The 22319-nt window shown below is 39.6% G+C and overlaps 2 protein-coding genes across 9 annotated transcripts in view; one reads left to right on the top strand and one right to left on the bottom strand.

The window, feature by feature from the left end:
• Window positions 1-22319, top strand: part of Ralgps2 (Ral GEF with PH domain and SH3 binding motif 2) — a 129616-nt gene that overhangs the window by 70830 nt on the left and 36467 nt on the right. The window lies entirely within an intron of this gene.
• Window positions 3101-22106, bottom strand: Angptl1 (angiopoietin like 1). Its single transcript, XM_028760756.1, has 5 exons — window positions 21900-22106; window positions 15733-16578; window positions 7231-7424; window positions 5382-5652; window positions 3101-3766 (listed from the first exon to the last, which is right to left on the bottom strand). The coding sequence occupies exons 2-5, from the start codon at window positions 16550-16552 to the stop codon at window positions 3579-3581; spliced, it is 1473 nt and encodes a 490-aa protein (XP_028616589.1). The 5' UTR covers window positions 16553-16578; window positions 21900-22106; the 3' UTR covers window positions 3101-3578.

Below are 22319 nucleotides of genomic sequence, written 5' to 3'. Positions count from 1 at the left end.
TTTAGGGGTGTGCGTGCGCGTGCGTGCGCGTGCGTGTATGTGCTGTGAGTGCAGCAGCCCTATTCCTGGGTACAAGGTACTGAGCCTTAATTACAAGGAATCTGGCAGATAGCTACACCTCCTGAATGGCGGTTTCTTGTGTTAGAGGAGATGGGCATTGTTTCTCACAGTGGATTTTTAATCTATCATCAGAGTTAATGAAAATTTTAAGGCATACCTAAATTTAAAAGAACCCTCAGACTGTTTTTTTTTTCTTTTCAGGAGTTGATTTCAGAATATAGTTTTTTAGTGTAGTGCGAAAAGTCTGCTATCCTGTATGCAATTCTTAAGGTTATAATTCTCAGTAATTTCTGTTTAAGATATTTCACAAGGTTCTGCTTCTTGTAGTTCCTTTTGTTGTTGGTTTGGGCTTCTGGAAGACCTGGTCTAGCTGTGTACATATGGTAGCAGGCCTTGAGTTTAGGATCTTCCTGTCTGTCTGTACTGTCTGTCTGTGTCCGATCTCTTTCATCCCCTGTCCCCATGCTGAGATCACAGGTGCAAAGCATGGCTAATTTTCCCCCCTCCTGGTGTTGGAGATTGAACCCAGGTCTTCATACATGCTAGACGATCTACCCCTGAGCAGCCCACCCTGCCAGTCCTGTCTTATAGTTCTTTCTGAAAGGAACTAAAGAAATATTTGCCTTTTTCCTTTGATAAAATGTTATACAAAAGTTACTGACAGTGATATCAAAATCTCTAGTGGTAAGAAACATGTAGATATTTATATTTTAAGAATTTTACTGCATTTTCATTTTTTTTTGGTTTAATAAGTAATATGTACTCTGGATTAATTTTACTTATTTAAATTTTTATATTTACTCATTTATATTGGATGGTATACAGAAGTCAGTGGGCAACTTGCTGGAGTCAGTTCTCTCCTTGTACCGTGTGGGTTCTGGAGAATAAACTCAGGTCATCAGCTTGGCAGCTGGTGTCCATAGCCGCTGAACCGTCTTTCTGGCTCTGTTATTTTGATTATATGTCATGTTCTAAGCTACCAGTAGAACATATTCGGTCATTTTCTTGTGGATTCTGAGATTGAACTCTTAATCGGTGGCACCTGGCTGTAGGTTTCCATAGGCAGAACTGCAGTCTCCTTCCCCTCCCTCACATCCCTTTTACAAAACCTCGCTCTTGTTAAGTAAGTATAAAATCCCACTGATGTCCTTTCTGTTTTGAGGGTAGCTACTTTCAAAGACTTATGACAAAATCCATTGGGGAAGAAGTGGATTAATATTCTTGTGCTTATGGGTTTTTTTTAAAAGAGGTTATTAAGCTTATTAGAGGTTATTAAAAAAGAAGAAGGCCAGGCAATGGTGGTGCACGCCTTTAATCCCAGCACTTGGGAGGCAAAGGCAGATGGATTTCTGAGTTCGAGGCCAGCCTACAGAGTGAGTTCCAGGACAGCCAGGGCTATACAGAGAAACCTTGTCTCAAAAAACCAAAAGGAGAAGGAGAAGGAGAAGGGGAAGGGGAAGGGGAAGGGGAAGGGGAAGGGGAGGAGGAGGAGGAGGAAGAAGAAGAAGAAATAATAGAAATAATCCAGAAGTGAATGCTAGCCACAAGCAGAATTCCAGTTGTTTGTTGCTCTTCTATAATGTGTTTTAATAGCAACTAGTTTTCCACCCTATTTGCCTAATACAATTAATGTATGTCAGGTCTTCTTTAGCTTTGGTTTGGGTTTGGGTTTTTTTCCATGAGATGGGGTTTCTCTGCATAGCCCTGGCTGTCCTTGAACTCGCTCAGTCACTGACAAGGAAAGTGCACGGATCATTGTAAACTCATGCAAAGTTGGATATCGTTCATCTTGGGGGTGGGGGCACGCTGTCATTAGTAATACAGACAGTACTTCAGTCACCTTTCTGCGAGCTCAAGAGCAGATCTGCATCAGCTATGCAGTGGAGTAGACTCTGTCCATGAGGCAGGGCAGTTTGGAAACTCGTTTCTGATTTCTGTGTTGTATGTTTACTTTTACTTGTTCTGGTTTTCATTCCAGGATGGTTCTAAAGATTTGCCTTTGATGTCAGGTGTGGGTTAAGTGAAATACTGGTTGATGATAAAGAGGAATGCCACCGCCATTCAGTCATAGCTGTTTCCAGGGTTTTCATTTGCTCTGTGATAAGTGAGAGCTTGCGTTGTCTGTGTGGCTGTCCGTGTTAAGCTGTCGTCGTCATCCCAGTGTGTGTGTGTGTGTGTGTGTGTGTGTGTGTGTGTGTGTATATGTCCGTGTCCCGTGTCTCTCCACCCCCACCCCCTGCACGGACAGGTTGCTTATTTTACTTCTGCTGTTTTCATTGTACCTTACCATAAGTCTCACAGCTTTACAATTTTAGCTTTACAAGTAGGCTAAGGGTTGGATGATTTATTGTAAGAAGTGAATAATTATTGGGAAGAAGTTGTTCTAGGAGACCCCGATAATGGTATTGATTGGGAAGATGAGAGACACAGTAGGACAGAGGTCTAGTCCCATATGCTGTGAAGTGAGTTGGCTGTTTGAAGCTCCCAAGGCCTATGGATTTTGCGCTAAGGCTGTTGTATCCTCACTGTTAGGAATGTCTTTAACTGATTGTTGAAATCGTGCCCAATATAAGTATACAGTGGTACTTAAAACTGTCCAATCTTTTTCACAAGTAACAGACAGATTTTTTTTCCTTTGCCATTGCTATAAGTCAAACCCAGGCCTTCACATATGCCAGGCGTACACTGTGCCACTGAGCCGTATCCCTAGCCCATAGTTAGGTTCTTTCTTTTAAGGTAAAGTTCAATAAATGGGATAGGGGAATAATGGATACATTTAGAGCCATAATTCAAGTATATTAAAAAATTGGTATACTGGCAGTTTTTGTTTTGTGATATCAGTACCCTGTTGCTTTTGTCATTATATAACATGTATCAGGAGATTTTGGTAGTAGCATATCATAACTGTCAAGAAATTAACTTGTTTTTATGCACTTCTCATTTAAGTAGTGAGAGTGTTAGTTTTGCATTTTTAAAGTGATACATTTTGTGCTTTGTGTGCTAAATTAAGGAAAATCATTACAAGTGATTCAAGTATAAATTCAATTTAAATTTTTATTTTAAAGTTTTATTTAGTGGAAAAACATTTGCAAGTGGCAAAACTAGAGATTTTTCTCTAGTTTCCTGTCTGTATTTTCATAAATAAAATACACTAATTGGCTGAAATCTTAAAATAATTTTTTCAGTGGAAGTTAGAGCAGTCATATTTTTTAAATAAATCATTACGTATCTTGAACATGTATTTGGATTTGATTCAGAATAAAGCTAGTATTTATCTTACATTGTAGCAAATATTTACATTTACCAATATTCAGTCAGTATAATTTTTAAAATAACAAGGATTTGGATAATCTCTGTAAGCACATTGAAGGAAAATGGCACTGTTTTCACAGATAAATTCTTATAGTAGTACAATGTATTTTAAAAACTGTACCTGCAAAAATAAGTTGTGCAAAGTAACACGTAATGATTAGATTTGGAGAACTGAAAGTGAATTCTGTGTCATTTACTTGGAGATTTCAGTCGATAGGCTTGATCATCATCTGTACTGCCTTCAGGGAGTAGGACCCGCCTCTGTATTCAGCCCAGAAAATCCCATCTTGGTGCTTGCTTCTGTAATGACCACCTCTGTACCATACTCCATTGAGGTTAGAGTGTGCGCAGGCATTGTACCACCAGCCTCCTTTATGAAAGTGGGCGCAATTTCCTGTAGGAGAAATGCAGACAGTGAAGTGAAAGTATTCCTCTACATGGCACTTGCCAACTGTCACAAGCATGTGCTTCATTTGGAGCGGTTCGACTCTGGTAGGGTTTGTCTTGGTTTTCTTCTCACTGCTCACTTACTTTACTGCATTTACTATATTCATTTCACTTTTTGCCTACTTAACATTTAAATAATTTCATTTTCGTCAAAGTAGAATAAATAAATGCAGCTTTTGTGTGTAAGAAATATATAGAGGAAGACAAAGGCTGAATGAACAGGATTGACTAAGGAAGATGGCAGAGCTTGAAGGAAAATTGAAGTCTAAGAGTAGCTCAACAAGTAATTAAATGAGTTTGTAAACAGAAAAGTAGGTTTCCAGTCCTGTCTCTACTTCCTCTTTTGCCACTGGGAAATAATAATGCCTGCCCAACATGCTACTTGGTAAGGTAATAGCTGAATACAAAATTAAGTCAGTATTCATGGTGGGTATCTCTTTATCAGTACAGAAACATGTTTTTAAAAAGACAGAAGTGTAGTAGATTAAATTTAAAAGTATATACATGTTCTAGTTATGTTATGAAACTATTTCTTTCTCCTACTCAAGCGAGTTTACTACCATTGTGCTGCACTTCACAATCTGTTGATCTCATCCAAGACATACTCTTAAACCATATAGCTAAATGGTTTACCTCTTTCAGTCCCATAAGCCTTTGTTGAGATGATGCCGTCTCATAAGAACCTTTCCCAGACAACAGCACCCACCCACGGGCCTGATGCCTGCCGTATTCTGTTCTCTAATATGATTGTTAGTGTTATTGCTAACTTGACATAATCTACAATCACCTGGGAAGGGAATCTCACTGGCACTTGTGTTGGTTAGGTTGGCTTACGGGCATGTTCTTGGGGGTTTATCATGATTAAGTTAATTGAGGTAGGAAGATCTGCCTGCTGTAGGTGGTATCATTCCTTAGGCAGAGGTTTCTCAACTGTATTAAGAATGCAAAAAGCAAGCCGAGCCACTAGCATTTACCTTTATGGCTCTGTGTTCTGATTGTAGGTGTGATGTCACCAAATCCCCCAAGTTTTGCTGCCATGACTCTTGCTCTGAGGAACTGTAGCTTGGATCTATGAGCTGAAATTAACCCTTTAGCCTCTCCTCACCCCTTAAGTTGCTTTTCTCACAGTTTTATCACAGCAGCAGAAAAAGGAACTAAGAAGTGTTACTTGGTTTCATTTTTCTAAGAATATTTATCACCACCTAATAAAACATTTTCTCTCCTCTTGAAGGAAACCTCCAATGGGCTAAAATTTAGTTTTCCACTGAGTCTCCAGCATCTACGGTTTCTGACATGGTAGGTGTCCAGCTAGTATATGAATTTAGTCAGCGTTTCTTTTCCAAGTGGTGTAGTTTGGTTTTGTTTTGGCTTTTCCCAGAGCTTGTTCTTCCCAAAGAACATTGAGATTGCATTTAGAAATCATAAAAACCAGATATTATATTCCCTTTGACTGTGTCTAAAATAACCTTTTTGAGATTGAGAGCATTTAATACACTTTAGTAGCTTGGTTGTATTTAATGCATAGAACATGCTGAATGTACAACCACACTTGTTTGTTTTACCTGTATACATATCTTTGTCTCTGTCCAGCGTGGTGAATTGTTTACCGTTATGCCACATCATGGAGTCCCCAGCATTCCCCTGGTAGGTCCCCAGACGGAGTCTGTAGTAGTCACTTTCGGGCTCCAGACGAAAGCTGCTGTACTCCGCGTAGACCTTCTTCTCACTCCAGTCTTCTAGTTCAATCATCAGCTTATAATTGTCTTGATTACTAAGCTTGTAGATATTGTCCAGTCCAAGCCAGTACTCTCCGTCAGTGTTTCCAAACCCTTTCTGTTAATAACATAGACACACGGACATATAGGTAAGTTTAGATGGTAAATGTTGCTACAGCTACAAATGAAGTTTAAATACTGAGCAGGGCGAGGATGTTGCCTATCCAAGGTGATGTGACTTCCTGGTAGATGGCTTTATTTCTGTTTTGGTTCCTCATTGACACTTTCTTTTGCTTTGCTTTATCTTAATGTCACTATTAGTTTTTGTAGCTTCAAATGCTACAAAGAAGGGTAAAGGCAAAAGACAATAAAATTTATTGATAGTTACTAAAAACATAACTATCTCAGTCTTTCAGAAAGGTTCCTGATCACACCCTTATCCAAAGATGTGTTTTGAGAGCATATGATACTGCACCCATGATAAGCAGACAAAGTGTATCTAAAATTATGACCGTTGTTCAGCCAAAATGATAGTGTATATCTTTAATTTTATTATAAGTAAGGTAAGTATTATAGTAATCTTTACAGTTCACCCTGTGAAAGGTATTACTGTCTGAAAGAAGTGGACTGAATTATTTTAATAAGCATTTGGCATGGACATTTGCAGTAGAATAGATTTAGTAAACTTCATCTTAACACTGAAAGTTTGTCTTCAAAAAGATTGCAAGGAAGTCCCCCCACTCCCAATAGCAGTTACATGTTTATAAATTTCTGGATATATTAATGTTTTATTCTTAACTGCCAGAAGAATTTCACCTAAAAATGAGTAAGCATGTGGTTACTTCACAGTTTTGTACATGGAAGTTACCCTCTAGAAAATCTATTCTCCCCTGTCTGCTGTCCTTAATTGATGATATATACATATAAATCTCACTCACAAATTACCAGAATTACCAGTAGAACAGTTGTTACTTCCTCAAACTTACATCATATGATCTGGTTCTTTCTGGATATTAGTTGTGTTCATAGCTCTACAGTATATGTCATGATACAGACTTAAAGCATGGTTATTAAAATGATTAGTTCAAGAGAAGGGACCATTTCTTAAGAGTTGTATACTTTGTTATTGCTTAAATACCACACAAATCATAAACAAAAAAGCAGTTGTATTAAAAAGTGGAATTGGAGGTCTGGTGAGATGGCTCAGTGCTTAAGAGCATTTGCTGAGTTTGATTCCCAGTACCCACATGGCAGCTCACTACCTCCTGTAAGTCCAATTCTAAGGGGTCTGACATCCTGCACATCCTGCTCTAGTTTCCATGGTGTACATACCTAGATGCAGGCAAAACAGACACATGCAGATAAATAAATAGATTTAAAGATTTGAAAATGGAATTGAATTATCTTTGTAAAATATGCATTATGTATGTATGTATGTATGTATGTATGTATGTATGTATGTATATATGTATGTATAAGTTATCCAGACTCATAAGAAAAATTTGAAGGATATCTTTAGTTTTCTTTTCACATTTTAACTTTGGCTGTTCAACTAGAGAAGAGAATAAACCTTTTGCTAGATGATGAAAACCAAACAGATAGTTATGTTTTTAACATCTCACTTACTGCCTGGGATGGTTACTGTTACAAGACCTGCTCGGGTCTACCTTCCCTAGATCTGAACTCACTCATTTACCTTATAATTTTCCCAGTTTCTGAAGAAATTGACAGAGCCATCTGTTCTTTTCTGAATAACAGTCCATCCCCCAGGATCCAAACTGTTCTCACACCATAACTGCATCAGACCGTTGCTGTTTTCAGGTTTAATCATGTAAATTCCACTGACTGAGTGCCCAGCTTCTTTTGCTTGCTGACAGTCTTTGAATGGTCCTGTAATTTAAATATTGATTTTTGAGAAATGTAAGATAGGTATTAAATAGTTCCTAAATCAGTATTCTTACCTTCACTTGTTTCTTTACAGATAGCCACATTTTATCTGCTGTGTGCATAATGCTGTATAAAAGTTGAAGGAACTAATTAGAATACATACTGAAGCTAAAGGAAAGGGTGACATCAGGCCCACTACTCAGAGCATTAGCTTGTCTCATCCCCCACTCTCCCTTGCTTTGTATACTGTAAATGTGCACTCCTAAGACACAGTGACTTAGGATTCTTCTTTAACAAATGTTTCCTGAAGCTATGGTCTTTATTCTGGCAGTAGTTTAGCCCCTGGTGCTTGAGTTTTCTTTGTTAAAGTTTCTTCTGATCTTTGCTATAGTATATACTGTGCTGAATGACTTCATTCTATTCATCCACTCACTCACGAATTGCTAAGAAGGTCTGAAATAAAGAAAGTAGAATTCCCCAAATTTAAATAATCTTAACTTTCCCTCATATCCATAAAGAATATGTGTCAGGCCAGGTGTTATGCCATATATTTTTAATCCCAGAACTCATAGGCTAAGGCCAAATGATTACTGCAAGTGTAAGGTCAGCTTGGGGTACATAGTGAGTTCCAGACCACCCTGGCTGCAGTGAAGACCCTGTCTAAATATAGATATATTTGAACAAGAGCTTTAAAGCCATTTGTCAAAAAAATTTTACTGAATATTTTAAAATTCTGGTGTGTAATTTTTAAATATCTGAAAATAGTTTAGTTAGAGTTCTTAAAAGAATTTCTTCTCTTCTATAACTTTAATAGACTTGCTGGAGTTTTGAGAAGTGTTCCGTACATTGTGCTGATAACATAGTGCTGTCCCCTTGGATCTTACTAAGATAAATTAATTTCATTATGGAAATACCATTGTGTCCATCGTTGGTGGAAACTCTTGGGGAATGTGAGCTCTTCCTTCTGAATTGCCCCTTGAGGATGGAGGCACTGCATGTTCTTCCAACTTCATGTCTCGATGTTTTAACTGAGCATCAGGCAAGTTTGTTAAGTAAATGAATCAGTCTTTTAACTTTAAAATCCAAGGAAATAGAAAGCTATATATAAAAATTGAGTGAGTCAAGAGTCTCTACTCCATATTTTTATATTTCATATATAGCTTTTTCAAAATTTTAAAATTATCAGTGTCCATCTGTATTACACTGGTAAAAATATAACCTGGAAAATAGTATCTTTTAAAAGTAGCCTTAGGGGGGCTGGAGAGATAGCTCAGCACTGACTCCCCTTCCAGAGGTCCTGAGTTCAATTCCCAGCAACCACATGGTGGCTCACAACCATCTGTAATGGAGTCTGATGCCCTCTTCTGGTGTGTCTGAAGATAGCTACAGTGTGCTCATATACATAAAGTAAATAAATTTTTTGTTTTGTTTTGTTTTGTTTTTTTGTTTTTTGAGACAGGGTTTCTCTGTAGTCCTGGCTGTCCTAGAACTCACTCTGTAGACCAGGCTGGCTTCGAACTCAGAAATCCACCTGCCTCTGCCTCCCAAGTGCTGGGATGAAAGGCGTGCGCCACCACCACCTGGCTGCTTTTTTTTTTAAAGGTAACATTAGGTATTGTTTTTTTTGGTTTTTTTGTTTTTTTTACTCTCAGTTTTATTGGCTTATTTTTTCTCTTCTGAGATTTCCTTGTTTTGTGTCTGTTATGAAGGCCTCCAGAATAGTTGCCACAGAATAGATATATTTTTTTTAAAATTCTTGTTTTTTGTATTCCCTAGTTTGCTAAAGTTGTTTTTCATTTTGAGCTGGGATCTCACGCTGTCACGTTGGTCTGGGACTGGTGGAGTGGTATATTCTTCTCTTTAAAGTCATAGTCACAGTCACCCCGTCAAAGTCTCCCAAATGCTGGAGGTTCATCCCTTTTTACTGTAACTGGCTCAGTGTTGTTTTGGGGTTTTTTTTTTTTTTGGTTTTTTTTTTTTTTTTTGGTTTTTCGAGACAGGGTTTCTCTGTATAGCCTTGGCTGTCCTGGAACTCACTCTGTAGACCAGGCTGGCCTCGAACTCAGAAATCCGCCTGTCTCTGCCTCCCAAGTGCTGGGATTAAAGGCGTGCGCCACCACCACCCGGCTCAGTGTTTTCTTTTTAAGTCATGAGTGGATTCCAGAGTTCTCAGTCAGAGTATCCCGAGGTTTCCTTTCCTTTAGACTCTCGGATACTGAACAGTTTCTGATGGTGGTCATTTTCAAAATGTCTTCGGGTTTTATGTTGTCATTTAAGAACGTTTTCTGGAAGGGAGAGAAAAGGCTCAGACTATACAAGTGTGAGGACTGAGTCTGGATCCCAGCATTCACATAAAAGCTATAAGAACTTCAAATTTAATGAAAGACCCTCCTATCTCAAAAAAGAGGACACCCAGTGTCGACCTTTGGCCAAACATAAATGAAAGATTTTTTTTTTCAATTTAAAAGAACTATCTTTTCTGAATCTGGTGCAGGCTAGACTATTTTCCAAGTCCTGAGATAGATAAAGAACCTTGAGGTTAAGTGGGAGGTGAGAAAAATGATAAGAAAAGGTTAGTTCCAACACAGCGTGGCTAAGCATTCTAATGAGGTTTCAAGCAAAACACCTGGTAAGAGCAAAGACTGAGCAAGAGTTTGCTGTCTTCCTGTCTAAGCTAAGAATAGTGAATCAAAGTTAGACCATTGGGAGTTGAGGGGCCTCATCTAAGCCACATGTGGGCTGCATGCTGAAGTGTGTTTAGTCGTACACAGCTGTTGTTCATTTCCTATGTCTGAACTGTAAATGACAGGATGATGTTTATAGCCTATCAGGTGGGCCAGAGACTGCCTCAGTCATGTTCTTGATGGTTTTACTTTAAAAGAGTCATGGTGGAATTTCTAAAGTTAGCCACGTTGTGTTCCTGAGTTGCTACTTTTAGGGAAGTTGGGATGTCTGAGGAGAAATTCTTATTTTAAGGCCTGGTGCTACTTGATAGCACATGAGGTGCTTCGTGGGCAGTGCACGTAAATGCTGCCCTGTTTAGTAGGGTCCATGTTCTGTGATTTGGAACTAAACTTTGCTAGTTGAAACCTTACTGCCTGCACTCAGATGTGAGATTGGAGGCCATGTGAAGACTCTATGCCAGCCTGGTTTTGTTAAATACCAGAGAACTATTTTTATTTTCTGCTACTTACCATGTGTTCAGATGTTTAGATAAATTGAAGAATTCTAGGTTACCTGAGTCCAGTGTTCATTTGGTAAAACTTCCAGTGCAGGCAAATTTAACTTTATCTTCAGCTTCACTGATTTCATCCGATTTTAGACAGTGAACCTTGTGTTTACATTTCAGATATCTGTGAGGCTTACAAAACCTCAGGAAATTTTAGTTCAAATAATTTTATGGAAGACATGGATAAAATTAGCAGTGCTTTTTCTCCTCTTGAGAAAAGACAGTAAATATCAGAACTCAGTTTTGGGGTTTTATAAATATACCATCAGCTCATGTATAATGTTCATCTTGGCAGAGACATTTTCTTTTTGTTGTTTTCATGCCTTATAAAATTTTGCTCTAGAGTTAGGTGACAGGTTGTTTTTGTTTTGTTTTGTTTTGTTTTGTTTTAACAGAAACTAACTTCTTTCTCTAGGTCATATTTAACAAAAATTCTTAAAACAACTAATAGAAACTTATCAGCTTTATTTTTGAGAATCCAAAGTTAGCTTGCTGCTTTTCGTATTATCAGACAAATTTACCTCTGGCTCAGAAATTTGATGCTTCAGAGGATATACAAAGGCAGTACCTCCTCTATAATCAGATTTTATCTTGAATGCAGAACCCTTTCCTTGGATGCAGTTATCTTGAAATAGGATTAATTCATCTCCTATGATACACATTTTAATTCTTCTCAAAGCAGAAAACTAGATTCTGTGGGTGAATTTGACTCTCCCTGTACTTTACATAAGTCAAGTCATAGATTTTGTGCCGGCTTTTGAATCCAGCTTACTACCTTTCTAGGTAGTATGGATTGTGTGTCTTCCGCCATGCATATAGAGACTGTAATGACTACCTACGTGTACAACACTGCAATGAGTCACCTGGTGCTAGAGCATGTATGAACATAGTAGCTGTCTCTGTCAGAGCGTGTATACAGTAGCCACCTATGTTAGAGCGTAAGTACAGTACCTGTCTATGTCAGAGCATGTGTAAACACAGTAGCCATCTGTGTCACAGTACATGTAAGCACAGTACCCATGTATGTTACTCTTTCTGTGAAAGTCTCCAAACAGTATGAGACACTTTTCCTAGAGATGTAAAAATAGTTTTAAGCTATTACATAAAGAGATAAAATAGTAGGCTTATTAATTTTGTGTGTAATGATGCATGTTTGTTAAGATTCAGAGTGTTAGAACTGGGAAACAGGTTACAGGCATCAGGTCCATTCACCACTGTTCTTACTCAAGACATAAAACAGGCAAAGTTGCCGAGTTTCTGTAATGAGGGAGTGCCACTTGTTATGATACAGCTGATATGTCACTTTCCTTATAGAGTAAAACAGAAGTTAATGCTTACCTAAAATAATACTGAAAAATTATCTATGTGCCTTAATTTTTACATTAAAGATTGATTTCTTATGGGAGCACTTAGGGAGGGATCCATGGTCCCATGAAGGCTGGATGCTGTGTGTGGGGAAATTTGAGGGTGGGGAGGTGGGAGTGGGAGGTAGGTAGGGGCACATCCGCAGAGAAGCAGGAGGAAGAGTGATGGGATAGGGGGGTTCCTGGGGGGGGGGGGAATGGGGTAAGGGGATAACATCTGAACTGTAAAATCTGAACTGTAAATAAAATATCCAACTAAAATAAGATTGATTTCTTAGGACTACTATGTTCACCATTGTTTCTTGTAAGAGTGAAATAAACTTTAGGGGATTGGGTATGCCGTATCCCTGGCATGCATTTAATTGTATGAATTTTCTGGTACTGATGCTCAGTGTATGGAAAAAACTAGAACTGATGTTTTCATTCTGTAAAGCATTTTCTTGGTTTGTCATAAATAAATACATGAGTCTTCATTTCTACTAAAATTGATGATGCCACTGACTTAAATTTCACATCTACTTAAAAACTCAACAGCAGTTGTTTCTACACTTTTATAATTGTACCTACCGTAGCTTAATAAAATACATAGGAGTTATCATCTATAAATTCTATAGGAACTACTATACTGATAAATCATATCATGTCTTCAAAACTTAATAAAACATAAGTTTGGAATGAATGGGAAAGATTGTTTTCCTTTCTAAGTCCAGTGGGCAGTTTTGTACATGTCTTTGAAAATTGAAGGGCTTGGGTTGCTAATTTACCTAATTTTATGATACTCTTGCTGCTCTTACCACTTGTTTTCATGAAGGTCTTTAGGTTGACCCCGTTATCGAGAGGCTCTGTGTTGTTGAGTCGTGTAATGTTTCAGCACCTACAGTTGAAATACAGGATCCTTGTGCCAGAAGGGAGGTTATATTTTAGAATGCATTTGACTTAGGTGGGCTGTGGGCACCTGTGAAGGTGAGATAAGTTAATAAATGTATGTGTTGCACACAGTAGAGGTGTTTGTGGATGTGAACACCTTCTTAGGCCTGTGAGGTCACCGAGGGCTTAAGGAGGACCTTCCGTTTACATCATGTATTCATTCATTTGATCTCATCTTTAGCATTTGAATGGACGGAAGTCACAGGATTATTAGAAAGGAGTAAGTGGATTTGCTTTGTTGGAACAAATTTCTATGAAGGAAGCACATGAAAGGAAAATGAGACTTTCTTGTAGTGAGAATTCTGGAATTTTGTTTTTTTAAAAAAACACAGAAATATTATGAGAATGTTTTCCTTTTAATTCCAGGTGTGGGGATATGGGACTCCAGCAGAATTGTAGTTTTTGCCAGCTGCAGATAGTTTCTGCAGTTGTGTCACATTGGGAATTCTGTGAGGGTATGTAAATGCCAGGTCCCTGAGAGACTGGGTGCCTGGTTAGTTGTTGGCTGTTGTTGGTCGCAATTTGTTGAGTACTCATGCACAAAACAGAGACAAGAAGAAGAAATGAGATATCCTGACGGCTAGGATCAAACGTGCCCCAAGGAACTTGACGCCCTTAATTAGCAAGAAATAGTCTAATAATATCACCCTCTTTCCGATCCCTGACTTTATTCAGGGATCCCTTTCCTTTCCTCTTTATCCCTTTTTCTCTCTTACCTAGTCTTAGGGGGTTGAAAGGGTGGAAGAAAGAACCTACAAAGTAGCAAAAGACAGATACTCTTTTTTTTTCCCCCAGAAAATTGATGAGCAGAAGTATGGTCTATGCATACTTACATAGGAGGCTTGTTGCCAGTGTAGAGTGTGTTGTGAGGGAATAGCTGTTGGAAGCAGTTAACAAGCAGTTACACAGTCTTGGTAGGAACTAGCATTTGGTGGCAGGCACTGCTGTAAACACTTGAGTACTAAACTGAGCCAAGTACTAGTACTGTTACTCCCATTGTAGATGAGGAAAGGGAAGGCACAGGCATGGCACAGAGCTGTGACCCTTGCCCTCTTCCGGCTACTCTTGGGTTATCTGGATCTAAGTGACCTGTTTTGGCTCTGAATGGTAAAAAGGGGACTTGAGTAGAATTCAGGTGACTGTGTTTATGGACAGGTGAGAATCAAATAGATAAGTCTGTCAGTTTTACTTAGAGAAATTTGTCTTAAGAATATAATCTTCGGAAAACAAAGTGGTTTTTAAAGGTTAAACAAATACTGACTACCATGTTTATAAGAGGAAAAAAGAAATGGCTACCATGTTAACTGTTCATTTTTGCTTCCTAGGCTGTTGAGCATTTTTTTAAAAGGTGGTTGGTATTTTCTAGATTTTGTTAAATAAATATGTATTTGTTTTGAGACAATTTCTCTTGGTAGTCCAAATGACCTTGGTGTTAGGAACTCTGCACCGCCCTCTCAGTCCATGCTATAGTGAAAGGAATACACCACCCAAGCCTGCATTACTTTTGTCCATGATATTTGCTTCAGTAAGGCAAATGTTGGTGAGAAAATGATTGTTTTAGGGTTTACTTACTCTTCAAATAGGATGAGCACAGTATGCCAAACCTGGTCCAGCAGGAAGGCAAACAAACGGATCTCAGTAACTCCAGTATAGTGTGGGATAGAAAACAGATAAAAGAAAAGAAAGAAATAGCCCAGGATGTGGAGAAAGCCCTCAGTACTGTCTGTTTGATTCTTGGAAGTCTTAGCATTGGTCTTGAAAGCCTTGAGATGAGCCTTGATCACTCATTTGAGAAGAGGAGCCCTTGGCACAGTCAAGCATCTCCTCCACCAGGAGGCAGGTAACCCTTGACATCCTGAGATGTGGGGGAGCCCTAAAATACAGTCTGGAAGACAGTGGCAGCAAGAAGACTGGAGTGTGACCGTGTGGAAGCCAGGCCCAGGGACACACTTGTCAGTGGATGCCGCTGCTGCAGACAGCCTTGTGCTGTGGCTTACTGGTGCTGCTCTTTCGTCCTGCCTTTTCATTATGTAAATGAGTTTTATTTTTTTCTTCTAGTCATCCGCATTCCCCCCACTGTAAGGAAGCAATGATGTAAAGGGTTCAGGAGAGTGGCTTGTGAGACAATGGATGCACGTGTGACAGTTCTAAGGGAAACATAGGACTCTATTGTTCACTAGTTGGTCACCCCAGAGTCCAAGCCCAGAGCAAAGCAGTGAGAGGAAGGCAGGGCACTCAGTATCATTTAGCCTTGGAAAATAGAATGCCCTTTTCTCTTGAGTTAGCAAAGGTAGGTTTTGTATAGGTGTTGAAGTTGGAAAGAAGAAGAACCCAGGACCTGATTAGACACAGAGCAGTGTAGGAAGCATATCTTGAGTGGAGATACGGACATAGCATTGGAGGCCTGAGGACAAGGAGAGCAACAAGGTAAATACTCTTTCTGAAAAGAAAGCAAGAAGGCAAGAGGAAGCAGAGAGGGTTCTGAAGGCGGGGAGGAGGTGGGGCTGGCTGCAGAGCAGGGTGTAGGGTAAGTTTCTTCACTTAGGTGTCAGTGGTCAAAGTGGTTTTTTTCCCATGGGGGAATTATAAGCACCCAGAAACTTAGAGCCGGGAGAAAAGAGATATTTTATATCAAATCCTAATATCTCTTTAAAAAGAGAAATTTTTTGTTTGAACATGTATAATGACATCAGCACATAAGAACTAGGACTTACTAAGATAAGAGTATTGTTGCATGAATCGTACAGCGTGCCAGCTTCGTTCTTCCCTTGACCAGCAAGCGGTAACTCACCTTCGTTAATGAACGTTACTGCTGGAATCTTGAAAGGGCTTTTTGTGGGAGCTGTTGGCAGATCAGGTGGAGGCATTAAGTCTCTGGGATAACCCGGATCCCTCTGTATCTCATTGCCTCCCAGCAGACCAGGGGTGTCCTGGTGGCCGCTAGGAATGTGTCGTGGCACCACCTGGACAAGGGGCGGAGACCCGTGGGGGTCTTGTCGGGAAAATATCCTCAAGCACTGCTCTTCCAATACAGTGATCATCACAGACTGGTTATTGACAAGATCAGTTAAGGACGCGTATTTCACCTCTAGCTCCCTGTACCTCGTGGCCATCTTGAGCATTTCTGTGGTGACGTTGAGGATTTTGTTTTCCAGCTGGGAAAGTTCGAGTGAGTTGTCCCTTTTCCGGATGATCTCATGCAGTAGCTGCATGTAGAGCTGAGTGACTCTGGAGTTCATGTTGCGGCTTTCCTTCCTCAGCAGCTTCACCTCGTTCACAATGTTCCCATCGACGTCCACCACCAGCTGTAGGACGTCGATCTCTCGCTTCTGCCTAGACAGCACATCCTTGAGGTTCTCAAGGTCCATCCTGGTGATCATGTCTTTAATAGTGCCTGCATCCTGACCTTTGGTGTTGACACAGATTGGCCCTGTGATTTTTTGTTCAGGTACCAAGAATGTATATGAACATTTCTTTGCTTCCTCTTTACCATCTGTAGCACGGGGATATCTCCTTTGGGTTATTTTTTTTATTTTGAATTGTCCTCCTTTGCAATGACCAATGCCCAGGAAGAAGAGCAGCACACTTAGGGTCCAAAGAAAAGCCTTCATTTTGAAATGAAATTGTACCACAGCGTCTTTTGGAAAGCACTGAGTGAAGAGAAAACAAAAAGGATTAATATAAGCTAAATACAAACCAAAATTACATTAAGATTCTGTCTTATCCCTATTAGAATAGCTATTATTTTAAAAAATATAACAAATGCTGTCACGGATGAGCACAGAGACACCTGTTATGCACAGGCAGTGGGACTATAAACTAGAACAGCCACTATGGGAATCCATACAGGGGTCCTCAAACAAGAAATAGAACCGTCATAAGGTTGAGCTGTTCCTTTCTATCCCTCTAAAGGAAATCTGTCTAAAGGCTCTAAGTCAGCACATTTCATAGACACAGCTCACACTTGTTTATTGTAGCGTTATTCACTACGGCCAAGTTATGGCCTAGATGTCCCATCAAGAGAAGAATGAAAACAATGTTGTATATATATAGAATATATACACTTTATATATTAGATACATTTACATGTAATAATTAAAGTCTATATATTTATATATTATATATGTACACAGTGTCTCAACCATAAACAACAGAGTTAAGTCTTTTGCAGAAAAGTAGAATTGAAGTCATCTTACTAAGGAAATAGACCAGACCCAAAATGACAAATATTTTGTATTTTCTCTCTGACATATGGAACCTAGGTTTTCTGTAGACATACATGTTACATGACATGAAAACAGGATTATGAAAGTAGATTGTTGTGGGAAAGGACTAGAGGAGCAGTGGAGCATGAGCGTGGTAAAAATACACGATACACTTGAACAAAAGGACTGGGACCCAGTGACTATAAAGCTGTTCAGTGTTAGAGCAGTACTATAAAACCCCGTGTTAGCTACGTCTCTGCGCCTCATGCTAACACATGGCCAGAAGCCACTGTCAGGACAAAGAAGATGTTTTGGTTTTCACTTCCAGAGGGATAAGAATCTATCCTAGTGGGGATGCGTGGTGTCAAGCAAAGACACGGAACTTGACGTGGGACGGAGCTCTGAAATCTCAAGCCCAGCACCTGTGATTCTTCTCCAGCGAGGCCACCAACAGTGCCACCAACTGGGGGCCACATGTTTAAGTACACAGGCCTGTAGAGGAAGTGTCTCACGGAGACCACCACAGCCTTTAAGGGAAGACCCAGAGGTTTGTGTTAGTAACTTACATTTCACTTGGAGTTTGTATCTTGACATTTGTTTAACAATTAGACCCTCTCTTGACGCTCTTGCAGCTGCCACCTGCCATCTTACTTAGCCTTTGTTTGTTCCCAGGCTCACTGAAGAGCTCTTGATGAGTACCATGCTGTGAAAGGCACACTGCAAGGCCTATGGGAGCTTTTAAGACCCCCTTAGAGAGCTCACTGTCTCAAGACTATGAAAATAGTACCTGATGTATGTAAGATATTAGTTAGAGCTTTGCTTTGTTATTGCTGCAGTCTCCACATGATCTCACTTCTCGGGGTTTTAGATTAGACGACTATAAGATCAGTTAAGTTTGTCTTCTGCAATAAATACTGTGACTTTTTTTCTTAATCTACCAAGTCAGGCATTTTAGACCAAAAGAAAGTGAACAGTTTTTATATCATCTGCTTTTGAGACTAAAAACAGGTTTAAAAATGACAGGATGCTCACAGTCATTGCGGGTAATTGCGTTTCCTGAGCTGCAGTCATGTTTATGCTCTAAGCTTATAGGTGACTCAGCAGGTGTGTTCTGTTGAGAAGTATTTTAGTTTTTTAAAAAATCACAATTTTCAAAAAGCATTACCACATTGGATATAAAGGACCCTTTTGTACCCATGTGTGTACTTAAGGGCCAAAGCCGTACTAATATTAGAAACAGGTCTAGAACTTTGGTTCCCTCCCTGGCCCCGGTTAGTATCTGTAGCAGCAGCAGTTACGCCAGAATGTGTGCTTGCACTGTGCCCTGTTGGCTGTGGCAAATGAGAAGAGGCGGACAGTGGACCTCTTTCCAAGAACCTAGATTTCTTTCTTTCTCCTTAGTTCACTCCAGGTGAGTAATGGAGTACACTGGGGAAGAAATGGGCAGTGTGTGCTTCTGTGCTCAGGTTCATGGGCAAGCTACCTCATAGCAGCTTAATGCTATCTGCTGTTCGTAAGGTTAGCAGAGGGTACCCAAACCACCTTTTCTACCTCACCTCTTGTTTCTTGATCTACAAAGTCGACCCCAAGTTGTTTATGTGTAGTTCAGAGAGCACAGCACTAACACTACTGAATGCCTAGTGAATGCTCTCAGGAGGCATCTCTGTCTTCAGTCCCTTATACATGAACATATTAACTAATTCTCATCACAGCCCGGTGAGGCAGATGATTCTGATACTCATTTGCACAGGAAGTAGCGCCCTAAAGGCTCTATCAGTAGCAACATAGCTGTTAAAAGGTAGAGCCAGAATTTGAACCCAGATCATCATCTGGCTGGGTTCATGCTTTTAATTAACTGTTTCATCATATGGCTCCACTTTCTAAACTACTTTCTGTCAGAGGTGCATTCTCTGTAGCAGTATGAAGAAATGAGGGATATCGATTGCAAAGAAATCCCAGAGGACCAAAAACACTCATGTGGGATTCAGATACTAGACCTGGGACTTGTGTATTATAGTGTCTGTAATAACAGAAGGCATCTTGGCATGTGCTGCTTGTAGCTTTCCCGGCCTGTTTGTTTGTTATACAAAAGCATGTGCAGGTTGTTCTATGCAGTCCAGCCTGCTCTACACCCATGTCGCTGTTGTTCCTTTCTGCCCATTTGTGTTCTATCAGTTGGTGTTTATATAATCTGACTTACAACCCCACACTCACATGAATGCACACACACAGTTTTCTTAGTGAAACGTGGGCTTCCGGTGGCTGTGCACACTGCTGCCACCTCACTGGAAAGCAAGGCTCCTTGGCTGCTGTTTCCAGGAGAGGAGTGTTGGAAGAAGAGAAATGATGAAAGCAGCAAAGAATGGGTAGTTACTTGGTGAAATGATACCATTTGCTCAGAGCTTTCTGTTGCTGGCTGGTAGCAAAGGCACACATGTGAGAGTGTTAGCTCCTGTTCTGTGCTATGCCTTCTGACACTAGGAAATATAAACCCGAGGGGTCACTGTTTATCACAGAACATCTTTTACTCCCCAAGAGTTGCCTATACTAAAAGTGATGACATATTTGGAGTTATATTTACAGGAAATTCTTGGAATTTAACTGTAGTTTTATTAAAACAAACAAACAGAGAATAGTAAAATAAAAGCCATTAGCCTCTGGGCAAATATATATCATTTCTTCTAACTCTCCTTGTATCATTTTAATAGTAGGACAGAAAGGAAGTATTGGGGTCACCGGGATTAACAATATGAACTCAGAAAATGTCAGTACTGAAGACTTAACTCATAAAGTTATTTAAATACTTTTTAAGATGAAATAAACTACCAAGACAGGGAACTTTTAAGTTAAAAGCATGAGGAATATTTGGGGTTTTGGTCTGTTCTGCCTTGCGTCACTATGGTTCATAAAATCAATCATAAGATTTAAGATGATATTAAAAGCTCCTTATGGTTACGCTGTTTTTCTATGGTTTCTTATTACATCAGTGATTATCTCAATGCCTCTTAAATTGGAGTTAGGAGACACATCTTTAAGTAGTAAACTAGATATACCTCATAAGTGAAGAACTGATTTTTAAAATTGTTTACTATCACATTGTCTAAAAATATGCTCTTATTTAATGTTTCCCACATATGTTCAGTTCTAAAAGTGAAAGATCCATAAATCTGTGTTACCTTGTAAAACCTTTCTGTTTATGTTAAGTTTTTCCTAGGTCTCAAGAGAATGTTAAAAATTAGTTACAGTACACTGAAGTTTGAACAGTGCCTTTGCCTGGTGGTTTTTAGAAAAGGGGAAAAAAGTCTGTAGTTATAGTTATATTCTTAGTAGTATTTCTCTTCACTGTATTGCCAGCTATAAAGCCTGCCTTCACTTCCTTTGGCTGTGCCCTACACTGAGAGTAGCTAGAGGCAGAGAAGTTAGCTGGGAGGCGCTGACTGGCCAGGTGGAAGACCTTCTGGCTTTCTTTGTGTTTTAGAAACTGACCTGATATTAGCCCTGGAAATGCCCCCCAAAATGGACAAATCATCATTTGTGATTTATGCATGCCCACGTGTTCACGCACACTCACTCACTCACTCACTCACTCACTCACTCGTACACTCACTATATTAAATGCCTGCGCAATTCATTGAAGATGTGAGGATGAATGAGACCTTGCTTTTTTCATGGCAGCAGCAACAGAGATGATGGTGTTTCAGCTGGAATATGACTTGGACATTTTATTAGACTCTCCTGTAAACTACGCATTTAACAGAGCTCAGAGTTGAGAGTTTTAGTATTTAAGCAAAGTTGGGGGAAAAAAAAAACGAAATCTGAACATTACCATTATTTGTTTGTTGAAAATCCCTACCACTAAAGATGAAAAGTCAGAGAGTCCTCCCATCATAACAAACTTGGTGTCTTTGATGTTAAAGCTTACTTTGATGAGTAGTAATTTCATAATTCTCATCATTAACAGAGTCCCTCCCCCACCCTTAGAATGTTGAGGGCATGCTCCTACATCTCAGGTACAGTTGCCAAGGATATTTTAAAACAGGCTTTTGGCCTTGCCAGTTTTTCTTTACTGACATTTTCTGAGTTCATATGGTTAATCCTGGTGACCCTAATATTTCTCAGTCCTGACCTTGAAGGGGGTTTTAATTATTGTTTGTATCAGTACTACTTTTTCAAGTAATTTCCAGTTTTAATCTGTTGCCGAAATGAAATTTCTGTTGTGGGAAACTCTTTAAAATGATTGATCATAACAAGAAATACTGTAGATTAATGTGAAGTCTCAGAAGAGTTTTGTTCAGTTGTAACTGAGATTCTGTTGCAAGTATTCAGCTGACCAGCTCTGAGCTTTGTTTTGTAGCCTTACTTTGAGAACTGCAGTAGTTGGTGTACGTCTTTACACACCACCATTCAGGAGAGAAACTCACCATGCTCACAGTTGTCCTCTTTATCCTACATCCTTTGCTGGATAAGCCTTAGGCATTTAATGAGTCACTTGTAAAACTTTGTAATGTCACTAGAGCATTTGTTTTTAGAACCCAGCATGTGTCTCAATCTATAGTCACATACTAGCTTAACACATTAACCATCATGAAGTACTTTGCGACTATTTTTACAGAAAGATGCAAAACAAAACCTTCAGATACAAATCAGCAGCATCTTCTAAAGTTCCCTGGGAAATCTCTTACTTTATAGTACAAAGGACAATGATGCATTTGACATAGAATTTTGAATAAATCTAAGAGAAATATTAAAATACCTTTGGTGTCTGTTGAAAACAGCGAGTCCGTGAACTTGCGTTCTTGCCCTTGCTCTCTGAGATCAGTGTAGAAGTTTGTTCGGCTCTACTTCAGTGGTAACTGCATTTTTGTTCTGGGCGGTGAAGCCAAACAGTAAGGAACTTCTCTTACAGCACTAAGGGACTGAGCTTGCTGGCCACCTATGTAATCTGGGGCTGTCTGGACTTTCTCTAATGCAGCAGAAAAGGCATTGTGCCTGTGCTGCCTGTGCATGGAGAAGTGCAGTAACAAGCCGCAGCTGACAGACTGTCCGCACAGTCCGAAGAGTGATTCCCTCTCGTTCTCTGTAGACTCAAGTTCAGCCCACATATTACGTCATTAGAAAAAAGCTGGAGCCAGGAGAAGGGGGTGGGAACCTCCTCCTTAGGATTTCCTCTCCA

Source organism: Grammomys surdaster, unplaced genomic scaffold (assembly GCF_004785775.1).
Source record: "Grammomys surdaster isolate TR1022 unplaced genomic scaffold, NIH_TR_1.0 130, whole genome shotgun sequence".
NCBI classification, from domain to species: Eukaryota; Metazoa; Chordata; class Mammalia; order Rodentia; family Muridae; genus Grammomys; species Grammomys surdaster.
Note: the sequence above shows the minus strand (reverse complement) of the source record. Positions and strands in the feature narration are given on the sequence as shown.